The sequence below is a fragment of the Entelurus aequoreus genome, linkage group LG03 (genome assembly GCF_033978785.1).
Source record: "Entelurus aequoreus isolate RoL-2023_Sb linkage group LG03, RoL_Eaeq_v1.1, whole genome shotgun sequence".
Classification (NCBI taxonomy): domain Eukaryota; kingdom Metazoa; phylum Chordata; class Actinopteri; order Syngnathiformes; family Syngnathidae; genus Entelurus; species Entelurus aequoreus.
This window is the reverse complement of record NC_084733.1, coordinates 61,288,266-61,308,265: the sequence shown is the minus strand read 5'-3', so window position 1 is coordinate 61,308,265 and position 20,000 is coordinate 61,288,266. Positions and strand designations below refer to the sequence as shown.

At 38.8% G+C, this 20,000-nt stretch overlaps 1 protein-coding gene across 3 annotated transcripts in view; it reads right to left on the bottom strand.

The window, feature by feature from the left end:
- brox (BRO1 domain and CAAX motif containing) overlaps positions 1 to 20,000 on the bottom strand; it is a 68,034-nt gene that overhangs the window by 10,060 nt on the left and 37,974 nt on the right. For all 3 annotated transcript variants that reach the window (XM_062040596.1, XM_062040598.1, XM_062040597.1), the window contains exons 5-10: positions 17,365 to 17,460; positions 17,228 to 17,300; positions 16,894 to 16,999; positions 12,494 to 12,583; positions 12,332 to 12,417; positions 12,098 to 12,179 (exon numbers count right to left, since the gene is read on the bottom strand). In XM_062040596.1, the coding sequence (XP_061896580.1) occupies positions 12,098 to 12,179; positions 12,332 to 12,417; positions 12,494 to 12,583; positions 16,894 to 16,999; positions 17,228 to 17,300; positions 17,365 to 17,460 (533 nt within the window). The remainder of the gene's footprint in view (positions 1 to 12,097; positions 12,180 to 12,331; positions 12,418 to 12,493; positions 12,584 to 16,893; positions 17,000 to 17,227; positions 17,301 to 17,364; positions 17,461 to 20,000) is intronic.

The following is a 20,000-nucleotide window of genomic DNA, read 5'->3' as shown; positions in this document are numbered from 1 at the left end:
TAGTGGAGCTCCCCCTGGTGTTGTGGTTATGGCGGTCATTTACGTTAAGGAAGTAGTTTGACATGTACTTCGGTATCAGGGAGGTGTAGCGGATTTTATAGACTAGGCTCAGTGCTAGTTGTTTAACTCTGTCCTCCACCTTGAGCCAGCCCACTTTAGAGAAGTGGGTAGGAGTGAGGTGGGATCTGGGGTGGAGGTCTAGCAGTAACCTGACTAGCTTGTTCTGAGATGTTTGGAGTTTAGATTTGAGGGTTTTGGAGGTGCTAGGGTACCAGGAGGTGCATGCGTAATCGAAAAAGGGTTGAACGAGAGTTCCCGCCAGAATCCTCAAGGTGCTTTTGTTGACCAGAGAGGAGATTCTGTAGAGAAATCTCGTTCGTTGGTTAACCTTTTTGATTACCTTGGTTGCCATTTTATTACAGGAAAGGTTAGCCTCTAGAATGGAACCTAGGTAGGTGACCTCATCTTTCCTGGTGATAACAATGTCACCCACTTTTATGGTGAAGTCATTGACTTTCTTGAGGTTGATGTGGGACCCAAACAGGATGGATTCGGTTTTACCCAAGTGTATGGATAGCTTGTTGTCAGCGAGCTAGGTGCAAGTTCTACAGAGCTCAGCACTGAGAATTTTCTCCACCTGTGACTTGTCCTTGCCGGATACCAGCAAGGCAGAGTCATCCGCAAACAAAAACAATTCACAGTCGCATGCCGATGACATGTCGTTTATGTATATTAGGAACAGTAAAGGTCCCAATATACTGCCTTGGGGGACTCCACAGCTCACCGAGAGGGGGGGGGGACACGGTGCCGTTCACCTCTACCACTTGCTCCCTCCCCTCAAAGTAAGATTGCATCCAGCTCCATGAGTTTTTGTTAAATCCGATTGCTCTGAGCTGTCCGATTGCTCTGAGCTTATCCAACAGTATAGCGTGGTTAACGGTATCAAAGGCCTTCTGAAGGTCCAGCATGACCATGCCGCAGTATTTGCCCGCATCCACCTCATGTTTGATGTGGTCGGTCAGATAGAGAAGGCATGTGTCAGTGGAGTGGTTAGTTCTGAAGCCGGATTGGAATTTGTACATGAGTTTATTAGTGGCAAGGTAACTATCGACCTGTTCATAAACAATTTTTTCCATTACTTTCGAAATGGAACTGAGAATAGAAACAGGTCGGTAGTTGCCAGGTTCCAATTTGCTTCCTTTTTTAAAGAGGGGAGTTACTCTTGCAATCTTAAAATATTTTGGTACTTGGCCTTGTGTAATTGATAGGTTTATTATGTGCGTGATGATCGGGGCAATGATGGAGGCAGAGTCCCTGAGGAATCTGGAGGGAATATTATCAAGGCCGGTGGCCTTGTTAGGGTGGAGCGCGCTCAATTTTTTAAACACCTCATCAGCTGTGACCATTTCTAATTTGAAATCATCGTTGGATACTCCTAGCTTTCTGTCGAAGGCTTTAATGTGTTCTACACCACACAGAATCCTGGGAACATTATTAAAGAGCAAATTTACGCCTGTGCTGCTGAAACCCAACACTCATAGAATTATAACGTGTTCAGCAACATGGTGAAGTGCAGTCAAGTGTACATTATTTCTAAAATCAGCGCGCACTAACGAAACCCTTTTGCATGTTTAAGTGCCTATATAAAGTGCACGGACGTGCGTGTACCCCTGCAAAACTCTTGTGGAATTATAAAGCATTTAATCATTGATATAGTGATATAGTACATGTGTAATGAAGTGTATATTGTCTTTAACATCAGTACACACTACAAGGAGGACGCTATTTATTAGTTGCTTGGCCGCTTTTATACGCACGAGCACGGTCGCAAGACACGTAAGTTAACTTCATGATTTGTCGTTAAATAAGGACTAAAAACGTAAAATAATGTTGCACCTTTCTTATGACACACAACAAAAAGTCTTGCTTGTCAAAGTTGTTCCATCAGGTGGAGGTTCGACAGCGATCGTATGCAAAACAGCTGACTGTCATTTGCGCCGGCGGGAGTGTCGCAAAAGACATTTTGATGTGTCTTTTTATTAATGAGTGAAAATAGCTGCATGTTTACGTTCAAACATACATGAAGTCCTCTTATAATGTGTTTAAAGGCAGCCAGGCAGTGTTGTTGAGCTTGGAAATGACAGCGTACAACCGTGACGTCATCACAAGTCTCCGTTTGTGCCGTGTACACGCATACGCTGAGCGGAGAGTTTTGGATCTCTACACTTTGGCCAGCGTTTGTAAAAGTGTGCATTTTGAGAGACACAAGTATGCGTCTGCATGTGGACAAGAGGCCTAAACCCAGAGATAAGTATGTGTTTATTAAGTATCTGTGTTCGTGTGGACATGGCCTTAACGAGGCAAAATGGAGAAAAAAAAACTTAACGACGCCTCGAGGCAGCAAATATTCCTCGAATATATTTTGTAATCGAATTACTCGAGTAATCGTTTCAGCTCTATAATACACCCTATTGAATGGGTTATACTTGTATAGCGCTTTTCTACCTTCAAAGTACTCAAAGCGCTTTGGCACTATTTCCACAGTCACCCATTCACACATGTAGTAGAATTTCTGACCTTTTGACCTATATTTCTTGTCTTTTAAGAATGTCCGCTCATTTTCAATACTCTTGTATTTTGTGCCATTGAATGGACCAGTTGTGGGACAAAAGTGAATATTGAGTCGTGCCAACCTGTCTACAGAATTCGAGTTGTTATGGAACAGATAGGAAAAGCAAAACAAGACATTGACGCATTTGATAAGGAACGATGACGCACAACAGACATATAAATGAATGGCAGAAGACCGGAACTCGGGGGTGATTTTGGCTTGTGTGTGTCTTGTTGGCTCCGGAGTAACATGTGGTTTGTCTGCACGACCAACTCAATTCAACCTGCACTTCTGATAATGGGTAAATAAATTTGTTGTACTAAACTACTTTTGTTGCCTGGTTAAGCTTCGGACAATCCACTACACAAATTGGCGTCACGAACAGGATGGTTTAGAAGCTACAGGTCGACAGCCGCTCTCGCTCTCTCTGTCAGGCAGACAGTGTGCTGCACGCGCGCATCTAATACAAGGTAAGCGTTTTGCTTAAAGTGTAAACATTTTCTGCCTGGAGAGAGCCAGATCGATAAGACTAATTGCTGAATCTATTTTGATAAAATATAGGTTTAGTCAGGTTCTCCAAAAACAACCTGGACTGGGGTAAATTATGGTTGGATTGAGTTATTTTATATGTGATCATTTGTCTGTGTGTTTGTTGAAAACTTGTGATTTCTTGTTTTTAACATCAGGGGATTGTTGATAGAATTTTGGTGGTTTGGAGTGTAGAAGCATAGACTATGTGAGACGAAACATTTCTCTTAACCTCTTCATCCTCTGTCGTTGCTAGCAGAGGATGCTTCTTTCTGCAAGTGCATCAGAATTAGCCAGAGTTGGATACAGCTAAATTTAAGGCAGGGTTTTGCTAACTGGTGGCACATTTGGCCCATACAAATTTATGAAGTCTATGAATGTGCGACATATCTCTCTATGTGGAAACTGCAGCGGTGGAAAAGCCTCATTTTGGGTGACCGTTTGGTGACTCCGGTAAAGGAGATCAACTGAGCTGTATTTGTCACGACGTTCTGTTTAATTGGCTGCAGTATAGATGGATATTGATCGGGCTACATATGGTAGAGCTTTGGTGGAGCTTTGGTGAAGCTTTGGTGAAACTGTATGGAACTGACCAAAACATGATGACTGTAGAGCATTGGGTGATTTTGGCTTGTGTGTGTCTTGTGTGCTCTGGAGTACATTGTGTCTGCTTGCACGGACAACTTAATTCAACCTGCACTTCTGATAATGGGTAAATAAATTTGTTGTACTAAACTACTTTTGTTGCCTGTTTAAGCTTCGGACAATCCACTACACAAATTTCTGACCTTTTGACCTATATTTCTTGTCTTTTAAGAATGTCCGCTCATTTTCAATACTCTTGTATTTTGTGCCATTGAATGGACCAGTTGTGGGACAAAAGTGAATATTGAGTCGTGCCAACCTGTCTACAGAATTCGAGTTGTTATGGAACAGATAGGAAAAGCAAAACAAGACATTGACGCATTTGATAAGGAACGATGACGCACAACAGACATATAAATGAATGGCAGAAGACCGGAACTCGGGGGTGATTTTGGCTTGTGTGTGTCTTGTTGGCTCCGGAGTAACATGTGGTTTGTCTGCACGACCAACTCAATTCAACCTGCACTTCTGATAATGGGTAAATAAATTTGTTGTACTAAACTACTTTTGTTGCCTGGTTAAGCTTCGGACAAACCACTACCAAGGCTACTCCAGGAGCTCATACCACAGCCTGAAACAACAGGAATGGCTGACATCCAACTGCTCTAGCAGTGAAAACCCTGACTGGCTGAGATGCTTCCGTGTGTTCTGCCACCCGACTCGCCATATGTTATGATTATTTATATATGTTGGAACTCAGGGTGTGGCTGCTCATGTTGACCTATCTTTGCAACAGCTAGCATGGTATAAGATGGACACAATTGATGTCCCACATTGTTCCCTTGCTCTCTGTCTCGCCTACAAAACCAAAGAACTAATTGCCAATGATAAGATACGGCGTAGCTGCCAAACATTACACCAACACCCAAATACCACATTTTCAAAAGATTAGGTTTAGCCCATAGTGATGTTAAACACATTACTATGGGCTGCACTTTAGACACCTGTAGGCTACGAGGAGCTAGCAGCTACACAACAGCTGAGCTAAAATAAAATTTAAGCATATCAAAAAATTATAGTTGCTTATTACATACACAAAGTCGCAGAGAGACAGAAGTCTGTAGAAAGTATTGAGTAACAAACGTGTCCGCATTATTAAACTTTCTACCACAGGAAACATACTGAACAAATACAGCAGTTACTGTCAGACTCTAATCCGGATTACCTTGTCTATCAGAGACATGGTTAAAACCCACAACAACTTTCGTTCTAATTAATGTCCCGGGGGACAAGATTACAGAAAAGACAGATCGAGTGACAAAGGGGGGAGGAATTATGATTTATGAAAGGGAAAACATTAAAAGTAGATCAATTTGAGTATGTTGAAATTAAAATCACATGTTCCTCAGAAATGTATTTCAAGGTAATTGTAGTATACCGACCGACCGACCACAGCTAAAGACATTTTTCTTGATTCACTTTCAGACATCCTCAAACAGCATAGTATGAAAGAAGTAACGTCATGGGGGACGTTAATCTGGACTGGTTAAATAAAACACGTAGAAAGAAACTTAAGGATATTATAAACGGCTTCTATATGATACAAATGATAAGCAGCCCTACTAGAATTACAATTGGATGACAAAAATTAAAGAGAACATCTGTAAATACACGAATACAAAATCAGAAAGAAGAGTGCTAAAATAAAAATACCATTGGATTAATAAAACAATTTGGATTCTAATAAAGACATTGGGACTCAGCTCTCAAAAGAGCAATTAAAACAGGTCTAAATACAGATCGTATGTTTTAAAAGTTTGGAAAAACAAGGTAACAATGTTTATGCGGAAGTCTAAGGCTGACTTTCATTTAGAATTAATCAAAGCTGCAAAAGGGAACATTAGAAAGTTATGGAAAACCAGATACAAACTTACGGGAAGAGAGCAAACAAGAAACAACACTATAACATTAAATATCAATGGCGCTACTATCGCAGACAGTCTGGACATAAGTGGTAATTTTAATGAACAGTTCATCAGTCTGTACAAACCCTGAATAAAAATCCCTCAAAATCAGTGCAAATAATTGTCATTTATTCAGGATGGACTCATTTTAGAAGTAACAAATGAAACAAAGTTAAACAAAATCTTCACTGCATTATCAGACTCACGATCTAGAGATATATATATGGGTTGGACACTATCTTCCTAAAAACATATAAGGATTGTATTATTGCTCGTATAACAACGATTGATAAATAAATCAATAACGGAAAACCCTTTCCCTACCACGTGGAGAAACTGCTACTATGATTAAATCCATAAAGCAGGAAATAAAGAAGACCAGAACATGTACAGACCAATTAGCCTTCTCCACGTTATAACAAAAGGAATAGAAAATTTGAAAAAAAAAAAAAAAAAAAAAAAGTGGCTTTGGAGCAATCAAGGCTGCTTAGACGGTCACTAAGAGGGGCATTATGTTGACACATCAATTTAATGAGTATTATATTTATCCATGAGAGCATTTTTGTTGTAAATTTTGAGGTATGGCTGTTAAAATCTTGGTTGTTGTTATGAATGATGACAGATGTGAACAAGAGCATGTATTGTCTTTGTGTGATGATGTAAATAAGGTGTGGTTGTATTGTATGTTAAGTATGTGTCCATGAAGGGGCATTTTAGGATTTCTCTTAATCTGATTACATGCTACAGTATGATTATTTTTGATTAATTATTGATTATTATGAATGTATATATTTATTATGATTAATTAGTGTCATAATTTTATTGCTTGATTTGTGGATCCCTTTAATTTAGGTAGCCAGGGACTACAGATGGAAAGTAGCTATTTAGATATAATCTAGTACAGAACATATCTGTTTCTGAACTTAATGTTTCTGTGCATTGTCCCATCATAGATAGACTAAATTAAATACAACTATTTAGTGAATTATTGAGGCCACAATAATTCACTAGGTGTTGTAAAATATCAAAGTACTATTGCAAAAGCGAACAGTGACCTCAAACATGACCTGTCCTCCGCCTCTGTTCTTGCTGCACTTGACTATCAGCTGTCTTTTCTTTTTCTTGGATGTTTCTGAAACTACTAATACTACTACTACTACTACTATTACTATTACTACGACTAACACTGTCCCTGTGAGAGGGACAGAGGGGGGAGGTGAGTTTGGATTGGGTCAAGTTTGAGCGTGTTGAGGTTTTATTTAATGGATATGATCAATCCGGTACAAGGATAAAGGAACGTAGTGATTTAGATTGACAATTGCAGTGGTTGGCAGAAGCAACCCCAACCTCAAAGGAGGGTGCCAATTCAGTAATTAAATGTTTTGTGAATGATCTAATATCCCGACATGGTTTCCCCAAAAAGATTAGGTCAAACAACGGCACCTATTTTAAGAAAACAGGTTAATCTTCTTCAGTCACAAGATCAGCACTTCTCAGGACCAGCAGCTTCCTAGGAAGGTGGAAAGACCATGAGACCAAAATGGTAAGTTTGCAAAATGTAGAATTTGTGTGCCAGTTCCTCTGTGCAGATTTGAGGATGAAAGCAGCCACTCCAGATTCCCTTGCACTCGCTGAGAGGGGCACGGTCAAAGCAAATCCAGGATCAACACCCGATACCTGACTGGAAGGAACCGAGAGGAGAGACAACACCTTGCCAGCGATGACGAGAACAACTAAGGTTGCCAGCCAATGTGTCCACCGGGACTCCAGCAGCTGTGGAAAGAAGTGTCGGGAGTGCCGAAGCAGCGAGGAGGCCTGAAGCAAGCCGAGGGCCTGGACCAAAGCCCCACGCCCCATACTCTGCCCCAGCCTTCCCCAAAGCCCCCACAGCTCCAACTCTACCTGAGTTTTCCCCAATTTCGGCCAGCACGCACATGCCATTGAACAGTCTGCCCAATGGACTGAACCACACCCCAAGAAGAGACAGAGACAGACTGTTTGAGTGGATCTCTTTCTTCACCAGGGCAGCCAAAAGCCCAACGAGGTGTCGGCAGGCCACCAGCCTGAGGCACCACCGAGCCATCTATATGAGCACTAATCGAACATGGACTCATACGAAATTCAGTTGTGTGTTCAAAATCAATTGATAATTAACAATATTGGTAACTACATTCATTGCAAATGCCGGGAAAAATATTTTTGCAAAATGTCTTACAGTCATAAGTCTATATACATTCATCTATTTATGTTCAATGATGTCCATGATCAAAGTATTTGTTATTCCCTTACTAAATCAAAGGGTAGGCCACTAATTGTGTTCTGTGAGATGGTTTTACTGCAGGCTGGTAACAGCGATCGCTCTGAAGGAGGGTCATAGACGGAATTTTTGCCTCGTATAAAAACATTGAGGTTTTTGCCTCTATCTGCGGTAGAGATTTAAGTTAGTGGTCTATATCAGAAATTGTTTTGGTCCAGGGTCTTAAGACCCTGGAAGGCGGGTATGTAGTAGAATTTCTGACCTTTTGACCTATATTTCTTGTCTTTTAAGAATGTCCGCTCATTTTCAATACTCTTGTATTTTGTGCCATTGAATGGACCAGTTGTGGGACAAAAGTGAATATTGAGTCGTGCCAACCTGTCTACAGAATTCGAGTTGTTATGGAACAGATAGGAAAAGCAAAACAAGACATTGACGCATTTGATAAGGAACGATGACGCACAACAGACATATAAATGAATGGCAGAAGACCGGAACTCGGGGGTGATTTTGGCTTGTGTGTGTCTTGTTGGCTCCGGAGTAACATGTGGTTTGTCTGCACGACCAACTCAATTCAACCTGCACTTCTGATAATGGGTAAATAAATTTGTTGTACTAAACTACTTTTGTTGCCTGGTTAAGCTTCGGACAATCCACTACACACACACATTCACACACTGATGGCAATCAGTGTGTGATTCACACAACCCATCATGTCTTGCTCAAGGACACAACGGACGTGACGAGGTTGGTAGAAGGTGGGGATCGAACCATGCTGGCACGGCCACTCTCCCAACTGCGCCATGCCATCCCCTATTCTATTTCAACGGACTTTGCTAGTTGATCAGATCAGGGACTACACTGACAAGATGCTTTATTTTCCATTGCACTAAAAAATGGTAAGGAGATGAGTTTGCAGTCAAGCCGTCCTAACAGGACAGGAGGACTGATGGGTCGCCACATAGGCGGCTCGCCCCGACAAATTGTATGCCAGTTGAAGCAGCCCAGGTTTTCCCTTAATGTAACCATGTGTTATCTCCCGTGCAAACACTTTCGTCTCCGTGCTTGCCCGGTCACACAACAACACTTCCTCATTCTCCGGCGATCTGCTTCCAGGCATGACCAGTGTGTTTGAGATCATGGGAAAACTAAACATCACATAAAAACCATAGGAACATAAACCATCACCACCAGCAGGTCATTACAGTAAGAATGGATATATTTGCGCACTATTGACAAGTGATACACCGAAATTTGGCTACTAAAAAAATACTTTGTTCACTGAAAACAGCAATGCCGAAACCGGATGTAAACAAGACGCACACCATTGTCTGGAGCGTAGTCAGCATGTCTGCGATGTGGACGTAACTTTAATATATATCCCAGATATAGCCGCGGAAATCCATCTACAACATGTGCAAATATAAGGAGGGCAAAATTTGGTAGGTAAAGCTACATAAATGTTTGATAGTGAGTTATGGTTTATTATGTGTTCCATACATATGTTGGTAGGTAAAGCTATGTTACATACATACATGTTTGATAGTGAGTTATGGTTTATTATGTGTTGCATATGTGTTATGTGTTATGTATTTACATACATATGTTGGTAGGTAAAGCTGTGTTACATACATAAATGTATGGACAAATCATAAGAATTTGGAATATCTCAAGTCTGCTAAATGATTAAATTCTAGACAGGTTAAGTGGTACCCCCCTTGATGCTGAGTGCCAAGCAGGGAGGTAATGGGTCCCATTTTTATAGTCTTTGGTATGACTCAGCCGGGGATTGAACTCACGACCTACCAATCTCAGGGTGGACACTCTAACCACAAGGCCACTGAGCAGGTTCTGTGATAAATACATAAATGTTTGATAGTGATTTATGGTTTATTATGCGTTACATACACGTGTTGGTAGGTAAAGCTGTGATACATACATAAATGTTTGATAGTGAGTTATGGTTTATTATGCGTTACATACATATGTTGGTAGGTAAAGCTGTGTTACATAAATGTTAGTTAGTGAGTTATGGTTAATTATGTGTTACATAGTTGGTAAGTAAAGCTGTGTTACATAAATGTTTGATAGTGAGTTATGGTTTATTATATGTCACATACACATGTTGGTAGGTAAAGCTGTGATACATACATAAATGTTTGATAGTGAGTTATGCTTTATTATGTGTTACATAGGTAAAGCTGTGTTACATAAATGTTTCATAGTGAGTTATGGTTTGTTATGTGTTAAATACATATGTTGGTAAGCAGTGTTGGGTTAGTTACTGAAAACCAGTAACTAGTTACAGTTACTAGTTACTTTATTCCAAAAGTAACTCAGTTACTAACTCAGTTACTTACACCAAAAAGTAATGTGTTACTGTGAAAAGTAACTATTTAGTTACTTCTTCTACTTTTTTTAAAGCTCCCATTAATGCCCTTTTAGCCTTCATTTCAATACTGTTATTGCACTGGAGAATAATACAATGTGTTGATCAACTTGACATGCATTTGCATCACTGAACTCTGCTAAGCAATGTGGTCTACATACAATACACAAAGACAAAGATATGTTTCAAAGGGCCAATTTATTTCAGGCCAGAACAAATTGACAAAACTATTTTAAATAGCTGCAACATAACATACATAAGTAACAAACAGCATAATAACACTAACATTAACACAAACCACGTTAAACCCAGATTCCGAACTAACAAAGGTCTTAACTCATTCTCTTTCTATGCCACATCAATATGGAATGCGCTCCCAACAGGTGTAAAATAAAGGGCATCTCTATACTCCTTCAAAACCGCACTAAAAGAACACCTCCAGGCAACGACAACCCTAAACTAACACCCTCCCTTCCACATAATACCTCTTCGGATTGTAAATAATCAAATGTAGACACTTTTTCTTATACTTTCTGATCTCTCTCTCTGTGTCCACTACTTGCTGTACATATCCTACCAAGTCAGTCCTACACTATTTCAATGTCCATTTCTCTGATGATGCAATTGTTGATGCTGATTGTTGATGACTGAAGTGTTGATACCAAGCAAACCTAACCCCCCTCCATATTCCACACCCCGGATTGTAAATAATGTAAATAATTCAATGTATATACTCTGATGATTATCTTGTGTGATGACTGTATTATGATGTTAGTATATATTTGATAGTATATATCTGTATCATGAATCAATTTAAGTGGACCCCGACTTAAACAAGTTGAAAAACTTATTCGGGTGTTACCATTTAGCAATCTACTAATACAAGTTTCAATCAATCAATCAATCAATCAATCAACAATATAGCTGTAAACCTGGCTTCACCTAAGGAAGGCACACGTGACATACACAAAGCCTAACCAGGCAGATTTGAATTGTTGTTTTGGGCAGTAGACGGGATCTTTGATCCAAGACACAACTTACATTTAACTAAAATGTTATTTTCTTTGTGCTCGACAAAAGAAAAGAAGTGAGAATATCTCATACTTGCCAACCCTCCCGAATTTCAGTGCCTCTCCCCGGGAAAACCATTCTCCCCAATTTCTCCCGATTTCCAGCCGGACTTAAGGCACGCCCCCTCCAGGTCCGTGCAGACCTGAGTGAGGACAGCCTGTCGTCACGTCCGCTTGGCTAACCAAAAAGTAACCACAGAACACTATACCGTATATAGTCGTATAGTGTTCTGTGGTTACTTTTTGGTTGGCCAACGGTTTACGTTGTATTGCGCACCCCCCTCCCCTCCCCTTCCCACCCACACCCAAACACACACAGAGCGCAGAGGAAGAATCAGAAGCACGTCACTGCAGCGCTGTAATAAAACACACTCAGATCCTCTGTTTCTAGCGGATAGTACATAAAAAATAACGTAAAATAACGCAGTAACGCATCATGTAGTAACGGTAACTGAGTTACTGAATATAAAAAATAACGCGTTAGATTATTAGTTGCCGCCGAAACTAACGGCGTTACTTTGTAACGCGTTACAAAAAGTAACGCGTTAGTCCCAACACTGTTGGTAAGTAAAGCTGTGTTACATAAAGACATGTTCCAAGGACTTTAATGCTGACCAAACAAGAGACCACAGGACTCTGACTTCCAGGAAGTACAAGATTGTGATCAGGTGTTGGAAAAGGGAAGATACGTACACTTGTCTGCTTCTTGGAGAGAGCGTATGGCCTCACCACACTTATCAGTGTCCAGCAGCGTCTGGCCATGATAGCAGTACGCCTGGAAGCACAGAAGTGGATAGGATTTGAAGACACACACTTCCGTAGCACAGTAGATAGGACTTGAAGACAAAACTTCAGAAGCACAGTAGTAAATAAGACTTAAACACAAAACTCCAACATGGACCACCATCAGCACAAGACAAAACTCACATAAGCCAAGTAAAAGTGATACTTCAGCTGGAGGTACTTTCTCCACTTGCTGCTGCATTCAGGCTCCAAAGTGTTCAAAGCGTGGTCTGGACATGCATGCACACGTTAAATCAGCTTCATATCTCAGAATTGAAGATGTACAAGTGCTTGTAAGATACTCACCAGCTCTATGGTAGAAGTTTGCTGTCTCAAACGCCAAAGCTGCAACAATTGCAGCATTGTGCTTCAGTTCGATGGCTCTGGCGATTGTTACTGTAAAATAAATGACACAAATATTTTTCATACTGAAAGAAGTACTATTACACATATATACATACATGTGTGTGTGAATGTACATATATATGTACACACACACACACACATATTTATATATATACACTTACACACATATGTACATACACAAACATATATATACCCCCCCACACACACACTCATACATGCATCTATACATACATAGTATACCCATATGCATGTATACACATATACATATATATACACATATATAGAATACATATATAGATATACACACACACACACACATATATGTATATACTAGGGCTGTCAATGTTAACACAATACTAACGCGTTATCTATATATATATCCTTTACATATACATAATACACACACACACACGTACATATACACGCATATATACACACACATATATACACATTCAGTATATTCATATATACATACATATATACACATATGCATATACACAAATGTACACATATATATAAATAGATACATATTTACATGTATATACATATCAATAAAAATGCATACATATACATATGTATATGTATATGTATATACTAGGGCCGTGGAGTTAAAAACTCAGAAGTGTCAGTCAAGAGTCAATCCATGCGCTACATGGTGGAAAATTACATGGTCAAAACCATTGAAAACTACAATTCCCAGAATGCCAAGGAAAAATGGCCGCCAAATTACTGATTGAAGGCACCTGAAAAGGAATGGAGGTTCAGTCAGATTCATTCACCAAACAAGCTGCATGCAAGGAAGAACAGCAAGCAGCCACAAGATCTACTCTACAAGTTTCTCCAAACACACCAATGGTCGGTGAATATGCTTGTTCATTTCATGACGATCGAAATGCTTACTTTGATATGCTTAACTGGTACCTGCAAGTTTCTTAATTTGCTTACTCAACTATCTTAATTTGTTTGTTTGAACTGCTGGGTTCAAGTTGAACCACTGCATAACTGCATTTCAGTTTGATCATTGATTGCATCTGTGTTTGACCAGTTAAAAGCAAGTTGTTTAAAGTTTAAAGCACACGTACAAGTTTAAAGCTTAAGTTAAAATGTTAAATGGTTTAAGCTTAAGTTAAAATGGCAAATGGTTATAGTTAAAAGCTTTAAAGTCAAAATCTTATGGTTTAATGTTTAAAGTTAAAAGTACAAAAGATTAATGCAAAGTTAAAGGATAAATTCATGTTTAACTCTAGCTAAAAGTTAAAACATTATGTAGAAAGTTTAAAACATTATTCAGAGGTTTAAAAGCATTTGTGGGGCGGTATAGCTCGGTTGGTAGAGCGGCCGTGCCAGCAACTTGAGGGTTGCAGGTTCGTTCCCTGCTTCCGCTATCCTAGTCACTGCCGTTGTGTCCTTGGGCAAGACACTTTACCCACCTGCTGTCAGTGCCACCCACACTGGTTTAAATGTAACTTAGATATTGGGTTTCACAATGTGAAGCTCTTTGAGTCACTTGAGAAAAAGCGCTATATAAATGTAATTCACTTCACTAATTCACTTGTAAAACATTGTTTACAAATACCTGTGTAATTACATTGTTAACATCTCTGTTTCTGTGGTTTGAAGGTTTACAACCTGATGATTAATTGAAGATCAACTGAAATGAAACCAACCCCCCGTCCCCATTGTGGACTCCTTCCGTTTCTTGGGCACCACCATCACCCAGGACCTCAAGTGGGAGCTGACCATCAGCTCCCTCATCAAGAAGGCCCAGCAGAGGATGTACTTCCTGCGGCAGCTGAGGAAACTTAAGGTGCCGACCGAGATGCTGGTGCAGTTTTACTCAGCCATCATAGAGTCCATCCTGACCTCCTCCATCACAGTGTGGTTCCCCGGCGCCACAGTCCAGGATAAGAATAGACTGCAGCGCATCGTACGTGCTGCTGAGAAGGTGATTGGCTGCAAGCTCCCATCCCTCCAGGACTTGTTCTCCTCCAGGACCAGGAGGCGTGTGGGTCGGATCACAGCTGACTCTTCTCACCCTGGACACACACTATTCTCCCTTCTCCCCTCAGGCAGGAGACTACGCTCCATCCAGACCCACACCTCCCGCCACCTGAACAGTTTTTTCCCCTCGGCCATCAGGCAAATGAACAATAACTCCTAACAGCAGCTCCTTGAATTCCTTCTAAGTCTATCTGATAGCTCAGTCACAGCTCTTTTTATACCAAATATGTGTTATGTGTTTTATGTCGTACGTTTGCACCAAGAAAAATTCCTAGTTTGTGAACCCGTTCTCAAACATTGGCAATAAAACTATTCTGATTCTGATTCTATTCTTGTTCTTAGAAATGAAGGCTATTCCACAAAATTGTTTGGGTGACCCCAAACTTTTGAACGGTAGTGTGTATATATATAGTTGTGGACAAAGGGGTGTACCTCGCCCCATCCTTTCTTGTGAAAGACCGAGCATTTTTTGGGAAGCTGTTTTTATACCCAATCATGGCACCCACCTGTTCCCAATTAGCCTGCACACCTGTGGGATGTTCCAAATAAGTGTTTGATGAGCATTCCTCAACTTTATCAGTCTTTATTGCCACCTTTCTCAACTTCTTTGTCACGTGTTGCTGGCATCAAATTCTAAAGTTAATGATTTGCAAAAAAAAGTATCACTTTGAACATCAAATATGTTGTCTTCGTAGCATATTCAACTGAATATGGGTTGAAAATGATTTGCAAATCATTGTATTCCGTTTATATTTACATCAAACACAATTTCCCAACTCATATGGAAACGGGGTTTGTATATCGAAGTTGGTAGAGTGGCCGTGCCAGCAATCGGAGGGTTGCTGGTTACTGGGGTTCAATCCCCACCTTCTACCATCCTTGTGTCCTTGGGCAAGACACTTCACCCTTGCTCCTGATGGCTGCTGGTTAGCGCCTTGCATGGCAGCTCCCGCCATGAATGTGTGTGTGAATGTGGAAATAGTCAAAGCACTTTGAGTACCTTGAAGGTAGAAAAGCGCTATACATGTATAACCCATTTATCATATTTATCATATATATATATATATATATATACACACTACCGTTCAAAAGTTTGGGGTCACCCAAACAATTTTGTGGAACAGCCTTCATTTCTAAGAACAAGAATAGACTGTCGAGTTTCAGATGAAAGTTCTCTTTTTCTGGCCATCTTGAGTGTTTAATTGACCCCACAAATGTGATGCTCCAGAAACTCAATCTGCTCAAAGGAAGGTCAGTTTTGTAGCTTCTGTAACGAGCTAAACTGTTTTCAGACGTGTGAACATGATTGCACAAGGGTTTTCTAATCAATTAGCCTTCTGAGCCAATGAGCAAACACATTGTACCATTAAAACACTGGAGTGATAGTTGCTGGAAATGGGGCTCTATACACCTATGTAGATATTGCACCAAAAACCAGACATTTGCAGCTAGAATAGTCATTTACCACATTAGCAATGTATAGAGTGTATTTCTTTAAAGTAAAGACTAGTTTAAAGTTATCTTCATTGAAAAGTACAGTGCTTTTCCTCCAAAATAAGGACATTTCAATGTGACCCCAAACTTTTGAACGGTAGTGTGTATATATATATATATATATATATATATATATATATATACACACTACCGTATATATATATATATATATATATACACACTACCGTTCAAAAGTTTGGGGTCACATTGAAATGTCCTTATTTTGGAGGAAAAGCACTGTACTTTTCAATGAAGATAACTTTAAACTAGTCTTTACTTTAAAGAAATACACTCTATACATTGCTAATGTGGTAAATATATATATATATATATATATATATATATATATATATATATATATATATATATATATATATATATATATATATATATATATATATATATACACACACTACCGTTCAAAAGTTTGGGGTCACATTGAAATGTCCTTATTTTGGGAAAAATAAGTGTGTGTGTATATATATATATATATATATATATATATATATATATATATATACACACACACCTCCTCATTCAATGTGTTTTGTTTATTTTCATGACTATTTCCATTTACATCAGGACAACAGCTATATATATATAATCAAATATATTATTTTAAATGATTTATTTTTACAAACACTACATTAAAATATTTTTGGTATAAATATACTGTATGTTTATTATACTGCTGGACTTCAGGAGGACCTTGTGCAGTACCTTAATGTCTAAATAGTATTGAATTGAAGATTTAATGTTCATTGTTTAAGAAGGTTCATAGGGTGTCACATGACTCATGACTGTATGGGTTATTTTGTTTTCTAACAGTAATATTAATAAGGTACCTTCTTGAGCTTCTGCCTGAGACTGGATGATGTATGCATCAATCACTCGGGTCTCCAAGTCTCTGCCTTTCGCTGCAGGGGTGATGAGACGAGGAACATGGGCCTCCTGTTGGGAACATTGCAGCTATTTCCTCCATTGCTTTGCTTTCAGGTCTTTCAAGTGTCCAAATGTAGAAAGACTACTCATATTTAGTTACAACTGCAAATGTAAGTGGAAAGTATTTTGAAGAACAAGATGCTATTTTGCCCATGTTTACACCCAAAATACTACTCTGAAGGATATAATATTCTTATATAAGAAGCCTTCATCAACTGCTCCAACTCAGTACGTCACCTTGAGATGTTTAAATATTCCAGCAGCAACCTTCAGGCTCCGGTGAACATCTTTGGCTTCGTCTTCTGATACACTGATAAAAAAATAAACATTTGTCAAACAATGCAACTGGGAAGCGTTTAAAAAAATCTCCATACTTTTCTCTTCCAGCAATTCTGGAGGCCAACTTGGTGTGCCACAGGGCGACGTTGAAGGCCATGGAGACCAACTCGAAGACTGCATCTTGCTGGGCACTGAATCAAAAAGCATACGAGAGAGGAACTGTTCAAAGGAAGTCATTAAAAGAAAGGTGTGATGCTATTTCAGGTATCAGAGAAAAGCTGTGTCAGCAACAAGGAACAGAGAGCAAACAAGTACCTGCAGAGATGTGTCACTCACTCAAAGAGTCCTTGTCCACTCACATATATGTGTGTATATACACATATACATACTGTGTATGTATATACTGTGTATGTATATATATATATATATATATATATATATATATATATATATATATATATATATATATATATATATATATATATATATATATATATATATATATATATATATATATATATATATATCAGTGACGTGCAGTCACTGGAGGCAGGTGAGGCGGGGCCTCAAGTGCCATCATGGAAAGAAAAAAAATGTAAAAAGAAAAAAAATTAATTAAATTGTTATATGTATCCAGTGATTATACTATAAAGTTATTTTCCATTTAACTTCACCAGTTTTAGATTATTTTTATTCAAAATCGCTGAATTTTCACATTTGCCGTTCAAATACTGAGAAGAGACTTGCTGTAATCAGCAGCCAGTTGAGGCACGTCACTGCGTTGTGCTTCAACATGGATTGCGGACTCGGCTAACTGCTGGCCTGTTGTGCAGTGAGACCGTATTGTTATATGAATTATATTATACATTTCCATAGTTTAGTTAGCTGAGGTATATAATGTACAGTGTATTTTGTCAACCACTGTATGTGTGTAAGTATTGCTTGTGCTGTGCAATCATAAAACTGCTGCGAAGACGCACTGGCTGAGGTTCGCAGTAATCCCGCCTCCTGGTGGTAGAGAATGTACCCCCGCTGTACAATGCACCCCCTGACAGGAGTGTTATATCAACTAAAGCCCACACTTAAACATTCCACGTGCAAGATTTAATCTATTTAAAAAAGTTATTTAATAAGAAGCCAAAAAGTGCAAAAACAATAATGTTCGTGTTGGAGGAGTTGTGAATGACTGCAGGGCCTCAACATTAGGTACACCTGCAGATTGCAGCCCGGATTTCATATTTCATTCATTCACAACTCCTCCAACACGAACATTATTGTTTTTGCACTTTTTGGCTTCTTATTAAATAACTTTTTTAAATAGATTCAATCTTGCACGTGGAAAGTTTAAGTGGGCTTTAGTTGATATAATTACTCCCGTCAGGGGGTGCATTCTCTGGCGGGGGTGCATTAATCCAGCACAACAGCGGCGCATGGACTTCATTTATAAGTAAAGGTAAGACCATAATAACGTTTTCTTTTTTAAATGTGCTTTTTTGTGTGCTAGAGTTTGTATGTGTAAAGTTAAAGTTAAGTTAAAGTACCAATGATTGTTACACACACACTAGGTGTAATGAAATGTGTCCTCTGCATTTGACCCATCCCCTTGATCACCCCCTGGGAGGTGAGGGGAGCAGTGGGGAGCAGTGGGCAGCAGCGGCGCCGTGCCCGGGAATAATTTTTGATGATTTAACCCCCAATTCCAACCCTTGATGCTGAGTGCCAATCAGGGAAGAATGCTGGTATTAGCTTTTAAACATAACCCGTTAACTGCTGCCAATCAAATGGTGAATAAGATACTCTTTAGGGTTCATATGTTTGAAAATCTGACTGTGATGAAGTCAGTGCCTCACCAGCCATGAACCGCACGTCACTGATATATATATGTATATATATATACACACATATATATACACATATATGTATATATATATATATATATATATATATATATATATATATATATATATATATATATATATATATATATATATATATATAAGGTAGAAAAGCGCTATACATGTATAACCCATTTATCATATTTATCATATATATATATATATATATATATATATATATATATATATATATATATATATATATATATATATATATATATATATATATACACACTACCGTTCAAAAGTTTGGGGTCACCCAAACAATTTTGTGGAATAGCCTTCATTTCTAAGAACAAGAATAGACTGTCGAGTTTCAGATGAAAGTTCTCTTTTTCTGGCCATTTTGAGCGTTTAATTGACCCCACAAATGTGATGCTCCAGAAACTCAATCTGCTCAAAGGAAGGTCACGGTTGTAGCTTCTGTAACGAGCTAAACGGTTTTCAGATGTGTGAACATGATTGCACAAGGGTTTTCTAATCATCAATTAGCCTTCTGAGCCAATGAGCAAACACATTGTACCATTAGAACACTGGAGTGATAGTTGCTGGAAATGGGCCTCTATACACCTATGTAGATATTGCACCAAAAACCAGACATTTGCAGCTAGAACAGTCATTTACCACATTAGCAATGTATAGAGTGTATTTCTTTAAAGTTAAGACTTGTTTTAAGTTATCTTCATTGAAAAGTACAGTGCTTTTCCTTCAAAAATAAGGACATTTCAATGTGACCCCAAACTTTTGAACGGTAGTGTATATATATATATATATATATATATATATATATATATATATATATATATATATATATATATATATATATATATATATAT